At 37.8% G+C, this 22,975-nt stretch overlaps 3 protein-coding genes and 1 long non-coding RNA gene across 4 annotated transcripts; 2 read left to right on the forward strand and 2 right to left on the reverse strand.

The window, feature by feature from the left end:
• Positions 1 to 246: 246 nt before the first annotated feature.
• LOC105953612 (flocculation protein) lies at positions 247 to 5,341 on the reverse strand. The gene is made up of 4 exons (XM_012977286.2): positions 4,796 to 5,341; positions 4,470 to 4,585; positions 1,634 to 1,877; positions 247 to 1,551 (listed from the first exon to the last, which is right to left on the reverse strand). The coding sequence occupies exons 1-4, from the start codon at positions 5,150 to 5,152 to the stop codon at positions 409 to 411; spliced, it is 1,860 nt and encodes a 619-aa protein (XP_012832740.1). The 5' UTR covers positions 5,153 to 5,341; the 3' UTR covers positions 247 to 408.
• A 2,706-nt stretch (positions 5,342 to 8,047) lies between these two features.
• On the forward strand, positions 8,048 to 10,285 carry LOC148770104 (uncharacterized). The gene is made up of 4 exons (XR_016031547.1): positions 8,048 to 8,349; positions 8,566 to 8,686; positions 9,446 to 9,730; positions 9,854 to 10,285. It is a non-coding gene; the product is annotated as an uncharacterized LOC148770104 (long non-coding RNA).
• A 588-nt stretch (positions 10,286 to 10,873) lies between these two features.
• On the forward strand, positions 10,874 to 11,377 carry LOC148770105 (uncharacterized). The gene has a single exon (XM_088818984.1). It carries the CDS (start codon positions 10,874 to 10,876, stop codon positions 11,375 to 11,377), a length of 504 nt encoding a protein of 167 aa, XP_088675110.1.
• Positions 11,378 to 16,253: 4,876 nt separating this feature from the next.
• Positions 16,254 to 16,757, reverse strand: LOC105953585 (uncharacterized). The gene has a single exon (XM_012977256.1). It carries the CDS (start codon positions 16,755 to 16,757, stop codon positions 16,254 to 16,256), a length of 504 nt encoding a protein of 167 aa, XP_012832710.1.
• Positions 16,758 to 22,975: the final 6,218 nt, after the last annotated feature.

Consider the following 22,975-nt stretch of genomic DNA (forward strand, 5'->3'; position numbering starts at 1 on the left):
GTTACTGAAACAACCAAAGAAACACTTGCAATCGAAGTTAGACACACAATTTGGTGGAGTCCATTTAGTATAGTACCATTACAATATAAAGTGACTCCTCTGCGCTAATGATGCCAATTGTTCAAGTCTTACACTCATCTCCATCTTCTTCAACACCGTAGGCAGTATCTCATTATCTGTACACGTACTGTAAAGCGTGCTCCACCGTACAATAATTGCACGAAAACTAAAACACAAAAGAAACACTTGCACTTTCACCTTTCTTTTCTCAAAAAAAATGGATGATTACATATAAACGACCCTTATTCAATTACAAACCTGAACATAACCGACAACCCATATACAATTTCCATGGAAAAAACTGAAATCTACAAACTGGAAGAAAAAAAGAACACTATTTCTATAGAATCAATCTATCCCTTCATCAAAACCAGACGAACCAGAGTGAGAAGGCTTCTCGTTATGCTCAATCAAATCATCTCTGCCACCACCCATAGATTTATCCGACAGCAAAATAAGCCCCATAGTAGACATGCTATTGGTGATAGCATCCATATCTCTGTCTCCATTGTAAATACTGCTACTGCTCGGAAATACCTCAAGAAATTGCGGATTAGGTTGTTGGTTGGAGCTGTTAATGAGCATGTGGAGCGTCTCTCTAGCACCTTTTTCCAGCACAGATTCGGCGTTTGGGTTTAATGGTGGAATCGAGGTAGTCATAGCAGGGCTTGCACTGACCAAATACCCTTGGCCAGAAGAGCACATTTCAATCACTGGAATATGAACTATCGAGTCGCAAATAAAAGGTGTAAAAGTTGGAATCAATTGCTGCTGTGAAGTTGATAGCCTGACTAAAGGCTCCGGTAGAAAGCTTGGGAAATCTAGAGGCGGAAGATCGGCTAGATTTAGCAATGGTTTAGAAGTCAAGAGACTGGATGATGATGACCTGGCAGATGCTAGCAGAGAAGAAAGTGGAGGCAGAGAGAATGGTTCAGTTGATGAAAAGGGTAGCATTGGATTTCCTTTGGTGTAGTGTAGTGCCGATGTAACGGGAGGGCAATAGCAGTAGTGAGGAGTGAAAGGAGCTTGACTTGACAACGGTAATTCGGGGACCGACAAATTCAATGCATCAAATGGGAGTGTACCGTTCAATTCAGAAAGTGTGTCTTTCTGAAATTGAATAGATGGATCGGTACTTTTTGATGAAGAAAGAGATAAACTGTCAACACATGAAACAAAATCTTCCCCACGACGCCTCAATTTTTCTCTGGCCGCACTCCTTATAGAGGAAGACAAACTTTTTTGCAGACCCTCTTTGAAAGAACTTGGCCTAGGGCTCAAACCGCCCTGATAGATCTGGCTTTTCTTTGTACGCGAACTCTTCGATTGTGGAAAACGAACTTCAGAAAAATCAGCCGAGTCAACTGAAGCTGTTGACTGGTTCCCACTAGCAAGATGAGATCGAAGATGACTTGCGAAACAGTTGAGACGCGAGTCACTTATTCCGGTTAATTCACCCAGTGTAGGTTTTCTCACAAGCAAATCCTTCATCTAAGCCACACAAGATTAAAATAAGTTAGAAACTTATCCCAACCATATAACTGAACATAAATGAATTCTTCAACGATTTTACCTTTCCCAATAATTCGTCCCCCAAAAGCTTAGATTTTTCGGAGCACCAAAAATAAGAAACTACATTATCTGAGCTCTTTATCAAGAAAGACCTTCCAGATTTGTCTTCAGAGATCCCTTCAATTTCTATATCAGTGAACTTAGCTTCAGTGCTTAAAGTTGCCAGCCTCTCCATATAACCATCACCCCCATTGAATAATATGCGCAGATCAGAAGTTGGCAAGAGTGTGAGACATAAATCTCCCCTGTTCAAATAATTACAAAAAAATTAAGAACGGAAAGCCAGGAAAGAACTATCGGTACTTTATGAAGTAAATGAAACTAGCCATCCTCATGTGAGATTATGCTTTTCTATAATGCTTTTCTTTTTCCTGATTTCCAACTTATAACAAGAAACCGAGATAATGAGAACCGAAGTTAATTATTCAAGTTTTGAAACCTATCAAACCACTTTCAACTGGGTGCATGATTTTAAGAATATGGCTCATTTACAATGCCTACAGTAACATTAATTAATTTTTCATTTAATGTAGCCACATTTGGAGTGAGGTGTAAATTCCAGACTTCACAAGTTCGACTGTTAAATTCACCTGATATTTCATTGGTGTGATGTCTGAACTTCCTAATTTACAATTCCATTACCCCTCCTACTTTTCACATGTAACTAAAGATCCACTATCCTATATTTTTCAGTGTTGGCTGTAAAATTCTTAGCTTTCTTTCATATATATTCTCAAAAGCCCAATTGACTATTAAGATCTCAGGCAGATTTGTTTCTGCAGAGAAGATGAAACCAAACAGATGGCAAGCTAGACATTGCTATATAAAAAAAAAAAAAAAAAAAAAAAAAAAATCCCACAAATTTATGAAAATATTTTACAGTGCAGGGTGAGCTAGATAAAGCTAAAAAAATAAAAAATCTAGCATCAATGACAAACCCGCACAAATTTGATGAAAATATATTTATGGTGGTGTTATAAATTTTAAGAACTATGAATCATATTAATTATGCTTAGACAGAAACATGGCAACCAAATATAGCCACATGATTGACCAAAAAACTCTAATTTAGACACATTGAAAACTTTAAAGAAACTGAACACCAGTCGCAAACTTTCAACATTTACAGCCATAAAAAAAGTAGCATATTACAAATAAAACCTATGATCCCAAAACGAAAACAGAGAGTTAATGGGAAGGGAAACCAAAGGTATAAATATGGAAAAGAGTGCATATTAGTATGATATATCAAAAGGGAAGTATAATATATTACGGCCAGAAAAACAATATAAACAGCAGCATCAAGCATCAGAGTGAGAATGTATTGTTCCAATATATATGAAGACAAAGAACTATGTCAAGGCATGATATAATGTATTACTGTAGTAGCATGAATCTACCTTAACTTCTTCTTAATTCAGAGATCATAATAGTATACGCCCAATTTACCTACAAGTCAAAAGATATTTTCACTTGGAAGCACGAAAAATATTACCATTAACAATCTAAATTACAACATCCATTGTATTCAGGCATCATGAAAATATAAGAATAGATAGAAGAGTAATTTCCCTTGTAAAAGAAGCACAACTACATACAGCATATATCATGGCCTAAAGACAGTAAATATTGCAAGGACATGTAGAGGTGATATGACACTGTAATACAGAGTAGAATAATATATATGTATTTGATGATATCAATGTCATGAGATACATAAAAGGTCATCAGATACGATGAACTGCAAATTCCATTGTACCAATACCACAAACATATGTACCACACCAACCTTCCCAGGTGTCTCCAGAGGTCATACGCACCTCCTAGGTATGAACAGTCATACCAAGATGTAGTGCCGATCAAGAGTTGATTAATATATGTCTGCAATTCATGTATAATACACCGAAAAAATAAACCCTAGACAAAGTTAGTGGTCAGAGATCATAATATAACACTCTAGTCCTATCTTAGACTTAGAGGGTACGCAGATAATTATGCTAGCAACAATTAAACCTATTGGAAATATTAACATTCGTCAAAGAAAAATCAGCAAAGACAACTACAAAAAGGCTAGTTTTTATGAGCATTTTATACAAATAAGTTATAAGGGTAAGTAAAATAAAATATATGTATACCAACAGGCAAATAACAAGATATTTGACAGCCAAAAAATTGTCGAGTGTTACATGTAGGCTTGTAAATCAATCACACAACAAAGCGACTTAGCATTCATAGTTATATTATCATTTAAATTGATTCTTATTGCACTTCTTAGCCCAATTTCAGAGGGTGGGAGAACATACAGCCTTAATTCTATCAATTGCCTTTACTGATCAAAAAGTGGCACAAGCTCACTCTCAGATAAGGAGACAACAAAGAAGAAAATGCATGAAATAAAAACCATGCAAGATCAACATACAATTCAACACTTCTCAATACATGATGAATATTTCATCAACCATTTTATACTTAGATTTCACATATTTCATGGTTTCCCCACAACAGACTCCCCACAGAGGGAAATCAAAATAAAGAAGGAAAATGTATGAAATATAACCCGTCTAAAAATTTAGCTTCTATCATAGCTCAGCAAACAATCCAATCATGGACAAAAAGAAGAAATAATTTTGTCATCCTAATTATTCTTATATGTATTCAACAAATCTACTGATCTATGGACATATATGCAGAAGAAACTACCTATCCTAGGGAACACGGGCAACAAAAGCAAGTATCAGGTCCCAGAAGAAAACCTCTATCTTCTAAGCCATGACATGTAATGAAATTCTGAAGGCACGGAAATGTTCCCGAAAAACAATACAAGTTATCACAACTACCTTATAGATGTTGGAGACAAGAATGTTCCTTGTTTGCTGATCTTTCCAACCCGAATAGAAACCAGAGGTACGCACAGGCACCTCGCTAGCATACCAACTTCCGACGGCTCAAAGTGCTGTTCATTGAACAAGATATGTAAGAGGGCGGTATAAAATGCACTAAAAAATCCCTAACACGAGAAGGCCTCTTGTATTAACAGAATAACTCAGAATCTAAACTAAAGCAAAGAAAAGCTAAAAGATAAAACCAGAATGCTTGGGCCATAAGAACTCACACCGGCAGTAACTGCCGAAGAACAAACGAATAATTGATTGATCACAGATACCTGACTAAGGTGATCCAGCAGACGGTCCTCGGCTACGCCGGTGGAAACATTTAGCTTCAGCATAGGCTTTAACCTCTCATCCGCTCGGCAAGCACCCATAACCTGCATGTCCAATGCGCGAAGCCATTGCAGAACACCGTCCTCCCTGTCACTCCTCTGCAGCAGCAGATCCCCATCTCCATCCTCCACAAATATCTCCCTCAACCTCCGCGTAACCGATTGATTCGCGCTCGCCGGCGTATCGCCGCCGCTAGAAGAAACGTTGACCGGACCGTCGCCGTCGGATATTTGATCCGCCCGATCTACATCATCGGTACGCCGGCCGTTCATCGGTTGCTGTTTATCGGAATTAACCATCTCTCAAATATCAAAAGCTCCTCGATTAATTGGGGATTGTTCACTGTAACCGCAATCAAATTAACTTCTAAAATGCGAATTGGTTGATGTTATCGACGGTAAATTCTAGAGAGAGAATTTAGAGAGAAGAATTATCTCCTAATACAATGTCTTCGCCTGCACAGGCTCCCGAACTCCGAAAATAAATAGAGAGATAAGGGGCCCGATCAGGTTTTATTTGTAGGCAAAGATTGGACGTGAAATGTTCTTTTTAAATCCGGTTCAGTATCGGCCTCAGATCCGCAACTCCACGTCACACTAATATTTTTGGGCCCTACGATTAAACCAATGGAGAGATGCCACGTCATTAGACGGTGCTAAATTGAGGCAAAACAAAGGAACTTGACCAATTGAGCCAAGTTATCATCTACTAATTCTATGTAATATATATAATATAATAGAAAGTATTGGATGATTTGGAATTAATTTAAGGGGGACGGGGCATTGAAGAGATTAATTTATTTTACTTATTTGAGGAAGACAATGACTGGGAACTAACTTAAATAATACCTTTTTTTTTTCTTAAGGATGGTAATTTGACACGCTCCGGTGGATACTCTTTGCCTGCCCCGAAAATAGTAAGGAATACCCGCCTTGAAAAAATATAGGGCGGGTATGGGGATTAATGCAAAAATCTAGACTGGGTACGGGGTGGGGATGGGTTTTGTTGTACCCACCCCGCATCCCGTACCGTAGCCCCGTCCCGTAAAATAATTGAACTGTTATTTTAAATTATTTTTTTATTTAATCTTATTTCCATAAAAGTAAATTTAATTTTTATTGTCTTTAGTTCACGTCCATGAATATAAATTTAATTTAATATTATTTTCGTGATATTTTTAATTATTGTTTCTAGCTCGTTTCACAAGAATATTTTGAGTGAAAAAAATACATGTATTTATAATTTTTTTAGGATTTTTACAAGGATTGGAGTGCAGATTTTGAGACGGGGAGGGACGGAAATTGATTGCCATCCCTATACTTATAATAATGTAGTTAATGAATTTATTGTTTTATTTGCTTGTGCATTAGTATTTGTGTGTGAGAACTGAGAATGACATATAAATGATTTTTCTTTTTAAATTCAAATCATGTTAAAAATAGAAAAGTATGAGACGGGAGGAATTCTTTTATTTTAGGTTTCAATAATCAAAGTCTATGCACCAATTCTTCTAAATAGCATTGGTCACCATTTTGATAGATTGTTGTTGTTTTTTTTTTTTTTTCTTTCGAGCTTCCATGTTAATAAATATGGTAAAAAAATAAAAATACTATTTAACTCAAAATAAATCAGATATTTGAAAATTTAAATATTTCAGCGTTTTAGTATGATGGTTATTTTTGATTTTTTTCTATACTTTTCGAAGGATAGTCGATATATGAAAGTTACATTATTACATACATATTAATGATATTATATTTAATTTTAAAGACCATGTCATTTTTTATAGTTTGATATATTCAGGATGTACTGCATTTCAATTTCATCAATAACTTAACATATACTACGTAACACACACACACACACATATATATATATATATATATATATATATATATATATATATATATATATATATATATATATATATATTTTGATATGGGTCAGGTCCAGCAAGCTTACAATCTCTCTACCCACTGGGCCACGAGTCCGATTTAGAAGAACACAATTACGAAAACTCAATTACCTTCAAATAAGGTTTGGGCCCAACAAATTAACCTCGACCCAATCGAAAAGGTATAAATAACGATTTAATTCATTTATTAAAGGTACGCCCTATTATCTAGTCAATTGGACAATTCATATTCTCTCAATTACTTCTACAATCCGCACGTCTGAGTCGGAGGGGTTTCCGCCGGATCAACCCCGGCCTAGTTCACGTGTTCTCTGTTCGCAGGTATCTCAGGGCCATCTAGCACGTGAGCAGTGATCCACTTTGCTCTCTCAGCTCCATCTATCTCAACTACTTAAGGTGGTCTATTTCTAGCATCATCATAATGACGGCATATGTGGGAAATTATACCAGATCACGTAACCTGCAAGATGCTCCTGAGTCATCCACTAAGAGAGAGAATGACGCAGCTAACAATCTGCCAATTCGCGGAGGCTCTGCCTTGCCACCTCCTCCATGTGCTCCGGATCCACCTCGCGAGGTTCAGGTGAATCCCCCTCGGGATCCACCACTCGTCGATCCTCCACTACCTGCTCCACTGCTCCATGCTTCCCGAACGGTTCAAATAACCGAAGAGGCCCTCCAACACATGATTGCGGAAGCTTTAGTTCGTGCTGCCACTGAAGCAGTGGCACAATACATCGCCACAACGGGAGTCAACGCTCCCCTTGCATCTCTACCTGTGCCACAACATCCTCCACCGCCAGTGGATACCGCATCCACCTCAAACCCTAGGTCTCAAATGCAACAACCTACTCATCGCCAAGATGCACGAACTGGGCGACAAGACCCACGTTCACCTTCAAGAGGCAACACCTCTCGCCAACGAGCTCCTCCACACAATGGTGGAGAGGATGAAATTAACAGTCGGGTATCTCGCTCAAATCACCTTCCCCACATAGGTAATCCCATTGGTGGAAGAACAATAAAAACGCCAAATAGCAACGGACACTAGCGACGGATAGTAAATCTGTTTCGAAATGAACAATTAGCGATAGATTTAACGACGTACAAGAAATATGTCCCTTCGGTCATATAGCTACGGAAAGTTGCGACGGATATCAAATTCGTTTCTAAAGTAACTAGTTTGCAACAAATATAGCGACGGGAGACAATACAATGCTAATATAAAATTAAATCATTTTCTTTCTTCAATGATTTTATACCCTTCAAATTTTATTAAAATCTATTTAGTTATTTTAATTTATTAATTTATTTGACTCGTGTGAACTATTCTCACACGATCTTCTTATTATTTTCGAGTTTCCTTTAGAAACCAACAGTTTCTCTATCCCGCTTCAACCCTTCGTCGCCATTAGTCGTCCCATCTTGCCGTGCTAATTCAATTCATTTGATGTTCTCGTGTTCGCCGACCACTATTCTCTGTCTCAGACTCCAATTTCCACCAGTCACAGTCGCAATGACGCCACTGTTGTCGTCTCTAGCCCTAGAGCGGCAGATCTAAAAAACCCTAATTATAAATAGGTATATTCTTTTTGATTGATTTTTTTATGACTTAGGGTTTGAGTGTTTAATGTCTTATGAGGTAAATAACCCTATTTGTTTGGGTAATCTATGAATCCTTATTTTATTTCGTATTGATTTTTTTTTTTTTTGAATTTATATTAAGATGCTTTGTCTTGTTGTCGGCTACTCAATTTGTTTTGACTTTCAATGTTTTTGAATTTATTTTGCACCCAGATTTGAAACAGTAGTGGGTTGGGTCCACTGACCTTACAAGCAATTGGAAATTTTGATTCTTAGAGTTGGCTAATTCACATTTATGCAACAATTTGCATTGAGAAGCCTCATGTCTATGAAGGTATGACCCCTTGATATGATAAATAGAAAACCCAAAGAGTTGCAAGTAATGTTAAAATATGTTTTGCTTAATGTATTGAAGTTTCAATAAATTATTTGAATGGAAGGCGATGTGCATATTTCACAAATATCTTTCCCCGGCAATAACGGAGTAAGAAACTGTATTCAACAATCTGAAATCCAGTATTGTACATCCTTCTAATATAAATAGAAAGAATATACCAAGTCTCTTTGAAGATAGATAGCATATGTTAGAAGAATCATAATGAAGAACTTGTATATTTGTTAGCTAGCCTGTGTGTATTGAAAATGACACAATCTTGAATTATAAGTTCTGTTTGAATCTTGTTTGTTGTTACTTGAAAAATACTTTGTTTTTTATTTCGTTTTATCAAGTATTTCATAATAATACTGCTGATTATGTCCCGATTCAGAAAATTATGAAAATATATATAAAAAAAAAAGATTATTAAAACTGATGTTTACTCCAGTTGATTAAGAAAATTATGAAAATGTGAAAAGAGATTACCTACCTTGATTGTGTCTCTATGTTCTAATGAAATTTTATTTATATGTTCAAATGCTTAGGATTAGCCATGTACAGATATTGGATTCCAACATACTAGGCACTTGGCTAGTTTGAATGCTTAATATCCGAGGGTGTATGTTAATTATACATACTGTTATTAGTACAAATTGATGGTCTTAATTCTTTTTCTATACTCTTAAATTGCTCTGATATTTCATATTGTGCTTGCAGAAGTTCCTAGTGCCTTTCGGATCTTTGCGTTTCATTTGTTGTTGGCTGCTTTTGAACATGTGCTGTCTTTTTTTAACTTTCAGCAAATATTTGAGCTTGTCTAACCAGATACTATTTTTTAACCCCCATTTATGAATGTTGCTTTGAGTTGGTTTTAGTTTATGGGATTTGACAGGTTTCGTCAACATCTAATTAGCATTACTTTACTTTGGTATTTCTAAAAGGATTGTCCAAGGTAATTTGAAGAATGCATGGTGACCTTGCTTGTTAAAGTTCTTCTATATGGTATCTTGTTAAAGTCATACTATATCGTATCTTGTTAAAGTTCATAATTCTCCATTTGTCATTTAGTAAACTAATTGGCCAAATATTTTTAATGATGTATTTTCCCCTTGTAATGATTATCAGGCAAAAAGTCCGAAGTTTGTTAAATCTCCAGCTTATGCGTGATAAAAAGGTATTCATTCGTGAAAATATTTCAAATTATGATATATATTAGTAGTTTAGTGCTTGTGGGATTTGTTTCTTCTCTGTTTGAATAGGGAAAAGTCCAATACTTTATCGTGGTGCAACTAGATGGAAGCGAGTACGAGTCTTATCCAGAATTGTATCCCTAAGGCTGCAGCAAGAGAAGGTGTAAAACCCTGATATAAAAACTTTATTTTTCTACAGTTATTGTGTAGATAATTTCGTACCGCCCAGGCGGTTTTGTTTATTTAGAAATGGACAACAAGGGTAGAATATAGAAAATGTAACTTCTATGTAACGGTAATGATCCGTTTCATCAATGGAAAGTTCTTATTTTAAGTGTTTGATACTTTGATTGAATGTTATGTTAATGGGTAATGTATGTTGTTTGTTTATTGAGAATGTGTGTTCTTTTATTTTTATTGGCATGAAGTATATGAAGAAAAGCATTAGAATATGTGTATTAAAAAAATCATTAGAATAATACAGCAATGAAATATAATTTTAATTAATTACAACTTTTGCGACGAATTTAGCAATGGGTATCCCTCTACAAACTTAGCGATGGAATTGGCAATGGACTGTTTGCCACGAATATTGCGGACATATTTGGTGACGTACTCGTTGTTAGATATAGCGATGGATTTTTCAATGAATATTTCCGTTGCTATATTTAGCAACAGATTTATATGGTGTCGTAGCAAAAAATTAGCGACGCGGCTTTTATCTACGGATTTAGTTACGGGTCTGATCTGCCGCTAAATGGGGATTAGTGACGGATTGTGGCTAGTTAGCTACAAATTTGTCCGTAGCTAAAACGCGATTTTCTAGTAGTTAAAGGCGCAATCCCTTCATGTCGCAATAATCAATGAGATACTACCCCAACGGGTAAAGGTTTCGAGTCTACCGCAGTTCGATGGAACTAGTGACCCACATGAGCACCTAGAAAAGTTCTACGCCATGGCATATCTATATGGCCCAACTGATGCGGCAATGTACAAGATGTTTCGCACAACACTCTCCGAACGAGCATTGAGCTGGTTCAACTCCTTGCCCACTGGGTCAATTGAAGCTCTCTCCCAACTAACGGATCGTTTCACCCACCATTTCGCTATCAACAAAGAGTACGCTAAGACTTCCGCGTACCTCTTCACTATCACCCAGAGAGGGGGCGAAACCCTCCGCAACTACATTCAACGATTTGTAGAGGCAGCTCATGAAGTTCCTAACATGGGAGGAAGCATGCTCTCTGAATTCATTCAACAAAACTTGAAGCAAGGTAGATTCAAGAAATCTATTGCAGGAAGACCTTCAACCACTCTGGAAGAGCTACTAAGTCGCGCTGAGAAACACGTGTGCATCGAAGAAGCTTCGACCCTCGCTCCTCCCAAGAGAAAAAGAGATGAAGATCACTTGAGCACCCGGCGACAAGATGGCCGACGACAATCGTCGACATCTCATTGACAATCTCTTTCTACGTCCCTGGACTTCCAATGATGTAAATGACACTTGGAGTCTCTCAAGCCCATAACATTGTTAGTGATCGTATCATCCTAAACTGGGAGGCTATCCTACCTTAAGGATGATGCACCTCCTCACCTCTCTACATCAATTGGACGAAACACCTACATCATCTACTTAGTAAAAGTTTAGTTATTTCGAGCCTCGCTCCCTACTTGTTTAGTTACATTCGCCTCAAGTAGGCTTGTAGCCTTCACATTTTCAAGCAATGAATAAAACAATTTATTTCCCTTACACTCGGTGTTATTGCTCTGCCACTACATAATTATTTTCTCAAGTCAACATTAACCCTGGGAACACTTAGAGATGTTATGATAACCTATATAGCCTGGCCAGCTTGATTTCATAAACTTCTCTATCTGTTTTCATTGGGTCCTACATTTAAAACGTGGTCACGGTCCTAACAACATACTTACGACCCATGAGTTCTACCAAGGGGCACGATCCCCATAAAAAAAAATCTTGAGAGACTGATCCTCTCATCAAGTACATCACGCACAATGTTAAATGTAAACACATACAAGCAACGCGTCAAACCAATGACAATGTCATACAAAATAAACGTCAAATGAAATAGTAGTGGGCGAACCCATCAACTCCAAATATGAAAACAAAATGAAGAACCTACAATTCCACACCCCTCGGGCCACATGCCATTAAAAAAAAGAGAAGAAGAAAAAACAAGAAAAAAAAAAAAAAAAAAAAAAAAGAAGAAGAAGAAGAAGAAGAAAGAATAAGATGAAAAAAAAGAAGAAAAAAAAAAAAAAAGGAATGCGCGGACAGCACCCTTCTCCCCTACCAAATGTCAAATCGCGAGTCCCCCACCCAGTATCAAATTCCGCAGTCCCACACCCAGTATCAAATTCCGCGGTCCCACCCCCCACCTATCATCAAATCACGCGCCCCACCTACCTCAACATCACATCGCCCCCCCCCCCCCCTCACCCCAACATCCAATCGCGCGGGACCCCCCACCATCCAATCATGCGTCAGCTCTCCCTCCGAATCAAATCACATGCGAATTTTAACGCACTCCACTAAATCGTGCACGGATTTTTACGCGCTTCTCCAAATCGCACGCGAATTTCAACACGCTTCACCAAATCGCGCGCGCTCTCAAACGGATAAATACAAATTATTATTCCTCCCCACTACGCCAACAATTAACGGAGCACTACAAAATCGATCTACTATCGACACGATCCGGTACCCTTTTCGACTTGGCTCCCACATCGACTCGAGAGTGGGGGACTAATGATATGCCTAATTGGGTCAGCCCAACAAGCTTACAATCTCTCTACCCACTGGGCCACGAGTCCGATTTAGAAGAACACAATTACGAAAACCCAATTACCTTCAAATAAGGTTTGGGCCCAACAAATTAATTAACCTCGACCCAATCGACAATGTATAAATAATGATTTAATTCATTTATTAAAGGTACACCCTATTATCTAGCCAATTGGACAATTCATATTCTCTCAATTACTTCTACAATCCGCACATCTGACTTGAGCGTTGGAGGGGTTTCCGCCGGATCAACCCCGACCTAGTTCACGTGTTCTCTGTTCGCAAGTATCTCAGGGCCATCTAGCACGTGAGCAGTGATCCACTTTGCTCTCCCAGCTCCCTCTATCTCAACTACTTAAGGTGATCTATTTCTATCATCATATATATATATATATATATATATATATATATATATATATATATATATATATATATATATATATATACTCCCCCTCAAGCCGGCGCATGGAGATTTCGGATGTCCGACTTGTGAAGTAAGTGATCGAACTGTTGTTTACCCAATCCTTTTGTCAAGATATCCGCCAATTGTTCACGAGTTCGAACATGAGAAGTAGATATTGTGCCTCGTTTAATCTCATTTCTAACAGAATGACAATCAATTTCAATGTGTTTCGTCCTTTCGTGAAAAATAGGATTAGTAGCAATATGCAACGCAACCTTGCTATCACAATATAATCTCATCGGTTTATCGTGCACCACACCAAGGAAATGCAACAGCTCTTTTAACCACTTCAACTCACAATATGTGGTCGCCATCGATCGATACTCCACTTCGGAAAATGAGCGAGATACAGTGTGTTGCTTCTTGGTTTTCCAAGCAACAGGCGAGGTTCCCAGCATTAAAAAGTCACCCGTTAGCGAGCGATGAGTGAGTGGAAAACTTGCCGAATCAGAATCACAATACGCATCCAAACGCAAGTCGTTGTCGGAGCGCAAAAAAATACCTTGCCCGGTGTTACCTTTTAAGTACCGGACAACCCGTAATGCAACATCCCAATGATCCACTCTCGGGGTTTGCATAAATTGAGCCAATACATGTACACAATAAATAAGTTCAGGTCTTGTGATTGTCAAGTATATTAACCTTCCAACGAGTCGTCGATATTTCTCCAGACCATTCATGAACGGCTCTTTTGACAAAGCTAATCTATGGTCTTGTTCAATCGGAACAGACACGGGTTTACCGCCTAACAACCCTATTTCTGTGACAATGTCCAAAGAATATTTACATTGGCACAAAAAAGTTCCTTTCAATCCACGACACATTTCTATACCGAGAAAGTACTTGAGGACACCAAGATCTTTCATATGAAAGCAACGACCAAGGTATTCTTTGAGATTTGACACTGCTGTAGATTCGTTGCCTGCAATGATCAAGTCATCAACGTAGACCAATACGCCCAAATGAGAAACTCCCTTGCACCAAGTGAAAAGGGAATAATATGAATATGAATGAGAAAAGCCGTAATTCTTCAAAGCGGCCTCCAACTTCGTGAACCAACATCTTGGAGCCTGCCGCAATCCATAGAGAGATTTCTTCAGTTTACAAACCTTTGTTTGATCCTTAGAGGAAAAACTAGAGGGCAATCTCATATAAACCTCTTCATGCAAGTCCCCATGTAAAAATGCATTACTTACATCCATCTGATGAAGTTCCCAATTTTTCGCAGCAGCAATAGCCAAAAACGTTCTCAATGTCACCATCTTCGCTACCGGGGGCGAATGTCTCGTTGTAGTCTATCCCTTCTCGCTGATTATTTCCTAGAATCACCAGGCGAGCCTTGTATCTTTCGATTGTTCCATCGGATTTGTATTTGATCTTATACACCCATTTGGACCCTATGGCTTTCTTCCCTGGTGGTAGACGTTCAAATGCCCACGTTTCATTGTCCTCCAACGCTTGTATCTCTTTTTGCATAGCTTCTTGTCATTTTGCATCTTTCACCACAACTGAGAAATGCTTAGGCTCAATTCATGTATCAATTGTAGCCAAAAGAGCTCGATGGCACCTAGAAAAACTAGCACAAGTCACATAATTCTCTATGGGATAAGGAGTAATACCTGAGGATCCCATCGAGGAGTTGGGTACAGTGTGCGTGGGGGTTTGTAAGAATTGAGCACTGTAAGTAACATAATCCCTTAATAGAACTGAAGGCTTGGCTTGGCGGTGTCCCCTACCAAGATTCTCTGTTGGTGACGGTTCTTCCAAAACTTCATTTACGATGCCATCTTGACAATCCGTTACCTCAACCTCACAGGTATTGTCTTCGCTCCCCCTGACTTCTACAACATCAAGCTCTGATATCCCCCTGACTTTAATAGTTTGTCCCACTTCCTTCTTCTCAAGAAATAAATAAACCAACATTGCCCTTGAAAAATCGTCAACAATTGTCGGAAAATGATGAGCACCACAAGACGCAGGTACTCTATAATCACCCCATAAATCACAACTAAATTAAAGCAAAACAATCATCAGCTTTATTATCACTTTTGAAAAATACTTCACGAGTTTGTTTATCATGAAAACAAATATCACATGGTTCGTGGGTCTCACTATTACTACTTTTAATTCTATTCTTAATCGCAGAAATAAATGACAATATTTGATTAGAAGGATGTCCCAATCGTCTATGCCACAACTCTTGCTCACTTAATCCAACGACTTTATTCACTCGTACTGGTGCAAATCCTCGAATATGGTAAACCCCACTGCACTCCTCACCCACTCCAATCAGGGTCCTCGAAGTTCGGTCCTGTATTACACACAAATTATCAGCGAAAGTGACTATGTAATTTAATTCTTTCAACAACTTAGCTACATATATAAGAGTGCAATTCAAATTTGGAATAAACAGAACATGTTGCAAACAACCGCGGGCTCCCAAAGACAAGTTTCCTTCTCTCGATGCAAGGGTATTCTCCCCGTTAGGTAGTCGGACAGGGCACGGTGTAATTTTACGATCGTCAGACAATATTTTTATATTTCATGTCATGTGATGTGAGGCACCAGAATCTACAATCCATTCATTAAAATTTTCCTTATCAGACAAACGTTATCCACATTTGTTCGAGTTCAAGAGATCCAGTAACGTCGACCATTGATCCTTGTTAAGACCGGGAAATCCAACATTATTCGCTTCAGCTCCCACTCTATGGTGTTGTCCTGTATTTTCAGCTGTAGTGACACGAGTAGCATTAATTCTAATATTACCTCATCTCCCGCGTCCCAAGGCTCCTCCTCATTTACTTCAACCACCTCCTCTTCCAGTTTCTCGAGGCCTATCTCCCCACCACTGTGGGTATCCAATGATCTGGTAACATTCCGTTGTGTCGTGACCGGTTTGTCCACAATGTCTACAAGATCCAAGTTTTTCCTCTGTGCGGACAGCAGCTGCTCTTGCAACTGAGCCTGTTTGTGCTGAAAATCCCACCACATCACCTCGGTCATCCTTACTTCGTGCGAAGTTGCGATGTCACTCTTCCTGAATGATTATTGAATATGTCCTATTCATGTTCGGTAGCGGCCATACTCAATATATTTGAACGCACGGTCCCATATATTGCATCGTCGAGCCCTATCAAGAATTGATGAACTTTCTCTTTTCCCTTTTTTTTCAAGCGCAGCGGAAATATCACACTTGTAGCCGTTACAATGACACACGGGTATCGACACATAGTTCACCAACTCGTCCCACATCATCTTTATCTTACCGTAGTACGCCATCACCGGCTGCCCGCGTTGCTTACACGCAGCCAATTTCAACTTCAGTTGATGAACACATGGTCCATTACCAATTGAGAACCTTTGACGCAGGTCCTCCCACAAATCTTTGACGTTTTCCATGTACGTCACCGTAGACCGCAACGATGGCTCAATTGTATTGGTAATCCATGCAACTAGCATGGAATTCACCATCCACCAGTCTTCCATCTCTGTTGAGTCCTTAGGGGGTTTGCTCAATGTTCCATCAATGAATCCAAGTTTCTTCTTTGCTCGAAGCGCGTTCCGCATCGATCTCGCCCATTCTTCATAATTTTCACCTTTCAATTGAACGGGTGGAATAAGCGATCAAGGATTATCCGAAGGATGCAAAGAATAAGGCGAAACTACAGTTGGTCCTCTCCCAGAACCTTGTGCATCTACCTTATCTCATCGTCAACACCTGTCATGGTGGTTCTTCAATAATTCAGTGCTACCCTACTCTCTCTCTCTCTCTCTCTCTCTCTCTCTCTCTCTCTCTCTCTCTCTCTCTCTCTCTCTCTCTCTCTCTCTCTCTCTCTCTCTCTCTCCTCCCTCCCTCCTCTCTCTCTCTCTCTCTCTCTCTCTCTCTCTCTCTCTCTCTCTCTCTCTCTCTCTCTCTCTCTCTCTCTCTCTCTCTCTCTCTCTCTCTCTCTCTCTCTCTTCTTCTTCTATTTTTTATTTTATTTTATTATTTTTTTTATGATGGCTCTGATGCCATGAGAAAATATATTAGAGAAGATTTTTAATTCGTGTCGTTTATTCCTTGAACCGTGCTTTGTATTTGTACAGACATAGGAAGAAATCATAACTTAAGAAGAGTCCTACAACTACAACTACAAAACCCACTGTATCTCACAACTCTTCTATTTCTTCTTAACATATACTACGTGTGTGTGTGTATATATATATATATATATATATATATATATATATATATATATATATATATATATATATATATATATATATATACCTTCCTAATTCTTTTACCACGCTATTTATTTTGCATGATTTAAAATTTGCCTGCAGTCCCACTTCTTCTCCCCTATATATTTGCTACCATCCACCTCTGAAAGCGGAAACAAACCTGGTGGTGGTGACGCAGTGAATTTACATCCACCTTCTCTCATCACCCATTGCCGCCACCGCCAGTTTCTTCCTATATTTCTCTTTTCTTCTTCTTTTTTGTTGTTTACTTCTGTGTAGAATATATATCTGATTTTGTAAAGAAAAACGAAAATCTTTGTTCATTTATTATTGCCTATAATTTTATGGAATTTCTTCTTCTTTTATGGAGATATCTAGTATATATCAATGTATGTGTGTAATGCATTATTAGATGACTAAATCCAAAATGACTTTAAGCAAGCAAACTTTGAGCAATTGAGTCTACAATCTTGCTGTTTTCCTCTAATCCTCCCCGCGTTTCAGGTTTTCATGTTTTCACGAATATCCGTTTTTCAGGTTATTCTCAGGTTCTAATTTTCTAATTTCATTAGTTCCACAGTCTAAGTCTGACAAAAATAGAGAAAGAGGGATTTCATTCATTCCGCGTGACATCAGTTTGTTTAGTTTTGCAGCCTAGTTTTTTTTTTTTTTTTTTTTTTTTTAAGGTAATTTGTTGCATCTGCTATTTGCACCTTTTTTTATCATATCGTTAACTAACTTATGCATTTAATTATTATTCGGTCAGCCAACAATATATGCTGCCATTATTCTCACTTCAATTAATAATGTATGGGCGGTCCATCTGCTTCTCTTATTTTCTCTATTGAGGGCACTGTATATTAAAAAAAAAAAAAACTTTATGACTTAGATACTTATATTAATTCTTGATATTTTTGTGTTTCATCTTCATTCTTGGCAGGTTTATATGAACACTTAGATCAAAGTGTGTACTTTTTACCAAGAAATAGACTTCAACTCTACAAGTCAATTCTGCATTTTGACAGTTTGTAATCTTTTCTCTCTTTTGAGTCATTGAATTTTGTATTAACGGGCATATGTTTTATTACATAGGTTGTTGGTGCCTCCAATCTTCATCGTCCCTCTCCTGAACCCTTATATCATCTTTTGCTTCCCCTCTTTTGCTTTTATGTTGTTCACATCACATCTTTTGCAAAAAACAAAATTATTCAATTTTTCAATACGTTTTCGCAGTTTAATCTCCAAATTTGTTTTGGTCCACAATACCTTTCGCAAGAAATTTGTGTTCTATTATTTATAAATTTTTGACAGATTTTGCCAAAAAAAAAAAGTCCTCAATTTTATAAAAGATATTGTGAGTTATTCACTTTGTTTTTCGTTTACTCCATCTTCATATACTTCTCTAATTCACGTCTTCTTTTATGTAGATAGGTTAAATGTGTTGATGACCAACAACATTGAACAAAAACGGTTTCCCAACTTTATATGTCTTAGTTGTTCCGTATGTTCTCTGTCACTGTTTGTAATCGTATTTTCTCTTTAGTATGTGTTTATTCTTATTAAAAAAACACATTGGTGTAGCCAAATTTTTAGATTAGGTTTAGATTGATTTGTTAAATGTTTGTTAATTGCAAGAGAATTGTATTCTAATAGCTACTTATAACTCAAAAAGTGGGTTGATATGGATAGTGTTTTTTTTCTACGGGTAGTCGTATAATATAACAGTGGTAATATAACGCACGGGAAAAATTACTAGTGCTAATAAAAAATAGTATGCAAATAATGAGATAAGACTCCTAAACAACCTAAACATATTCAAACGTAATTGTAATCTAATTTATTATCATATGGCTCCATATTGAAGTTTTGGGCTTGGGTGCTCATCAATCGTAACATTCTTCTCTTCTTCGAGATGAATTGAACTTTGTCTTCAAGGTTTAGTTTTTTGAGAAATTTATCACTGTTACTCCATCTTTCCACCTTTTGTGAATCAATTAAATTGAGTTTCCTCATTATTCCCTTAAATGTGGTATTCTCGACCCCTGACATTGAATTTCATCACATACCGTAGTCAATCCACATCAGTCCAAGGCTCTCAAGCCAAGGCATACCATGTACCACATCCAACCCATTTATTGGTAATGCAATAGAGTGGGAAGTAGGATTAGTATTAGTATTAACATTAGGATTAGTATTAGTATTAGTATTAGTATTAGTATTAGTATATTAGAGACCGACTAACATCGACATATGTTATTGCGTTTGCTGATGCAGATTCGGCTGTTCGTCAAATGGATTTGAGTGGAAATGTATTTGAGCAAAAAAGAGTTGGTATTTGTTAGAGTAGGTGACCAACAAGCCAACTTGTGGTTGTGGTCTTCTCTTTATCCTTGTAATAAAACAATCGTTTTTCGTTCGTAATAATAAAATATCTTATTTGGCATTCTATATCTGTTACCCCATGCAAGTAGCATATATATAGTCCTAACGAGTTACTCTATTACTGTGAGTTGATCTAGTAGAATCGTGAGATAACTCAGCAATGTAATGTAACTGTTAAACCTTGTTCCTAGTCGATGGGTTACGCCAATAATGAGGATACCGGCCTTTCCCTTTTGAGACTAGCACTTAGTGTATGTGTACTGCGTCTCATCAGTCCTCGGTGTTGTGACATCGGCATACTTGAGTGGGTGCTCATATTAGATGAGTTCACTGAACTCCCTCGCCCTAGAAATCTATAAGTGGTTCTCATTCATCGAGTAATAGGTTTCTAAGATATAGTTGTACACCATTAGTCCTTAAGACCCAGACATCACCGTGACTTCACTAGAGGACCGATTGTATCGTGACCTGTCTCTAAGTCCCACCGCGGACCACTCCAAGGGTCAACGTTCGTGCAATCCGAAATCTAGTGTGAAGTCTGTGTATTGTAGTAGGGGATTCGAGCGCTTGAGTAGTCATGGATGTCCTGTGTGTTCTGACGGTTTATAATCCATGGAATCTCTGGCCAGAGTTGATAGTGGGGTGATTAGGGAAATGTGTTTCCCTAAGTCGCACACGAACGGATTTATAATACCTAGAACGTTCGCACGGTTATTGAACTTTATAAGAGGTCTCGGTGAACCAATGCCTCTAGTTCAATCAGGACATGTGCTGCGAAAGGATCGTACTGTACGCTAACTATATCATAAGGTTCTTGCAGGCACTTCACTTGTATCTAGGGAATCATGATGCGTAGTTGCTAGACGCCAATCTTGATTCGTTGGGCACCGACTTTATCGGGGATTAGGTAAAATGAGTTTTACTCTAATCGGGACTCTTGGGAGGAGTTCGTATAAGAACAATGTGTTGTTCGAATCACAAAGAGTTGTGAGCCCACGGCTAGCATACACCTGAACCATTGAGGGTCACACTTCTCGTGTAATATAGATCCTTGATAACAACAAGCATAGATTAATGTGTTAATCTTTGAACGATTGGATGTCGATATGATTGAATCCAAGATTCATAATTGTGAATTGCGAATTGGAATAAACGTGGAGAAAGAGAGAAATGCGGAATTTAGTGAACTTTCTAAATTGGGAAGTTTCCCGATTTAGCAAGTCCACTAAAGTGGAAGTTTCCAATTTTGGAAATTGGAAATTTCGAAGAGGCACTCGTATCGACGAGGACTTTGAGCTTGTCACAAATATAATTTTGTTATAATTTTGTGGACGATCGTTTATTAGAAACGAGGCCGACGAGGGAATGGGCTTAATGCATCAGTGGGTCAAGCCCAATGACTTAAGCCCACTAGGGTTGAAAACCCTAAGTATAAATAGACCTCAAACAAGAGTTTGAGATCAGATTTTCAGCACAAAACCCTAGCCACTCAAGCCCTAGCCGCTCTCCCCTTCGGCCGTTGCTGCCCCGCCGCGCCACCGCCGACCACCGCCGGAAAACCGCCGGTTTTCTCCTCTTTTTCCTTCGTTTTATTTGTGCTAACTCGTTTACATCTAGTGCTGTAGTTCGAGTGGGTCGAAAATACGAGGTGAAACCTAATTGGAGAGGAGCTGCTGCCCCGACGAATCCACGCACCGCCGCACGCGCCGCCGCTGCTGCTGCCATTCACCGCCGCTCGTCGCTTGCTGGATCAGCTTGTTCCAGCCGTGAGTTGCAGCCCCGAGGATTGGTAATTTGCAGCTTGTACGTGATTCGTTTTAGGTTTCGATTCGTTGAAATCTCACGCTACAAGAGGTAAATCAATCGAAACTATCGTAAATTAATTCGAGCATGTTTGTATGAATTATAATTTATGATTGTGAGTAATATGTGATTACGTGTTTCGATTTCATTGAATGATGAATAAGCATATTTCGTGATTTTCAGTTTTATGTATTTTTCAATTAAATCGATAATTACCATATGTATGGCGGAAGCGTTAAGGTACGTTGACTATGTGATTAGTTTATGCATGTAATCGAAACTAGTTCGATCTAAAATTTTAAATTCCGCTGCGTATACATGCACGATCGCCAACAGTGGTATCAGAGCCACGGGTTAATCGTTTATTTGTCAACGTGTTTATCGTTTTCGAAAGCATGCTTCGATTTGTTGAATTGTTGAATTATTGGTGTTATCAAATTGGGTGGTTTAATATTAATTAAATATTTTGAATATTTCAGAAAATATTAAATTTTTAAACTCGATTTTTTCTGCTGTTTTTCAGCTGGCCGAACCGGTCCGTTCCGACCGGTCCGGTCAGCACAAAATAAAAATAAAAAAAAAAAAAAATTGATTTTCTGAGATTAATATTAAAATTAATTGATTTTTAATTTTTGAAATTATTTATCAATTAAACCCAATTAGATAATTGATCCATTAATTTAATTTGAATTCAAAGAATAGTGTTGGATTAATTATTTAATTTAATCGTTAAATTAGCTTAATTAATGGAACACAAATTAGATGGCAAATAATTAATGGACTTCATTCTTATTTGAATGATTTATGAATGAAGGGAGTCCGTTAATTATATTTGCAATTAATCGTATTAATTAATTAATTCATGAGATGAATAATTGTGATTAAGTACGATGATGATCGTATGTCTCTCTTAGGATCAATATGCGTTTCCACATACCTAGAGAACATAGTTGTAGGAATCACAAACGATCATAACCTAAAACTTCCGATGAGCTAATAAAATTTAATAAATAAAATCCCTCATTCTTAATCAAGAATAATTATCAAGCTATAAAGAAAAACCAAATTGTTGAATCTTTCTTTCCTTCTACCAACAATTAAATTATGTGTAGCCTCTCATAATAGTGCAGTAAGCCGTGTTAGCGGGGAGTGCTATTGTGGGATAAGCTGTAATTTAATTGACATTAGATGGAGATAGGGTCATAGATAAAATTATGTTGGATTAATGTGGTCGGCTAGATTAACTAGGGATTGCATTAGTTTGATGTAGTTGGATCTATGACATCTCATATTGGTAGGCTAGACTTGACACACGAAGATTTTGATATTCGCTAGATTAACTTAGGTCATTATCAAGTGTGAGGTAAATCGATCTT

The sequence above is a fragment of the Erythranthe guttata genome, chromosome 6 (assembly GCF_056151865.1).
Source record: "Erythranthe guttata isolate IM_541 chromosome 6, IM_541, whole genome shotgun sequence".
Lineage (NCBI taxonomy): Eukaryota > Viridiplantae > Streptophyta > Magnoliopsida > Lamiales > Phrymaceae > Erythranthe > Erythranthe guttata.

What these genes read in the sequence shown, in the direction of transcription:
- LOC105953612 (XM_012977286.2), bottom strand. Translation starts at nt 5,152, where the DNA reads ATGGTTAATTCCGATAAACAGCAACCGATGAACGGCCGGCGTACCGAT. An exon ending in TTGTCTCCAACATCTATAAG is followed by an intron (nt 1,878 to 4,469) that starts GTAGTTGTGATA and finishes TTATTTGAACAG; the next exon opens with GGGAGATTTATGTCTCACAC. An exon ending in GGGACGAATTATTGGGAAAG is followed by an intron (nt 1,552 to 1,633) that starts GTAAAATCGTTG and finishes TGTGTGGCTTAG; the next exon opens with ATGAAGGATTTGCTTGTGAG.
- LOC148770105 (XM_088818984.1), top strand. Translation starts at nt 10,874, where the DNA reads ATGGCATATCTATATGGCCCAACTGATGCGGCAATGTACAAGATGTTT.
- LOC105953585 (XM_012977256.1), bottom strand. Translation starts at nt 16,757, where the DNA reads ATGCGGAACGCGCTTCGAGCAAAGAAGAAACTTGGATTCATTGATGGA.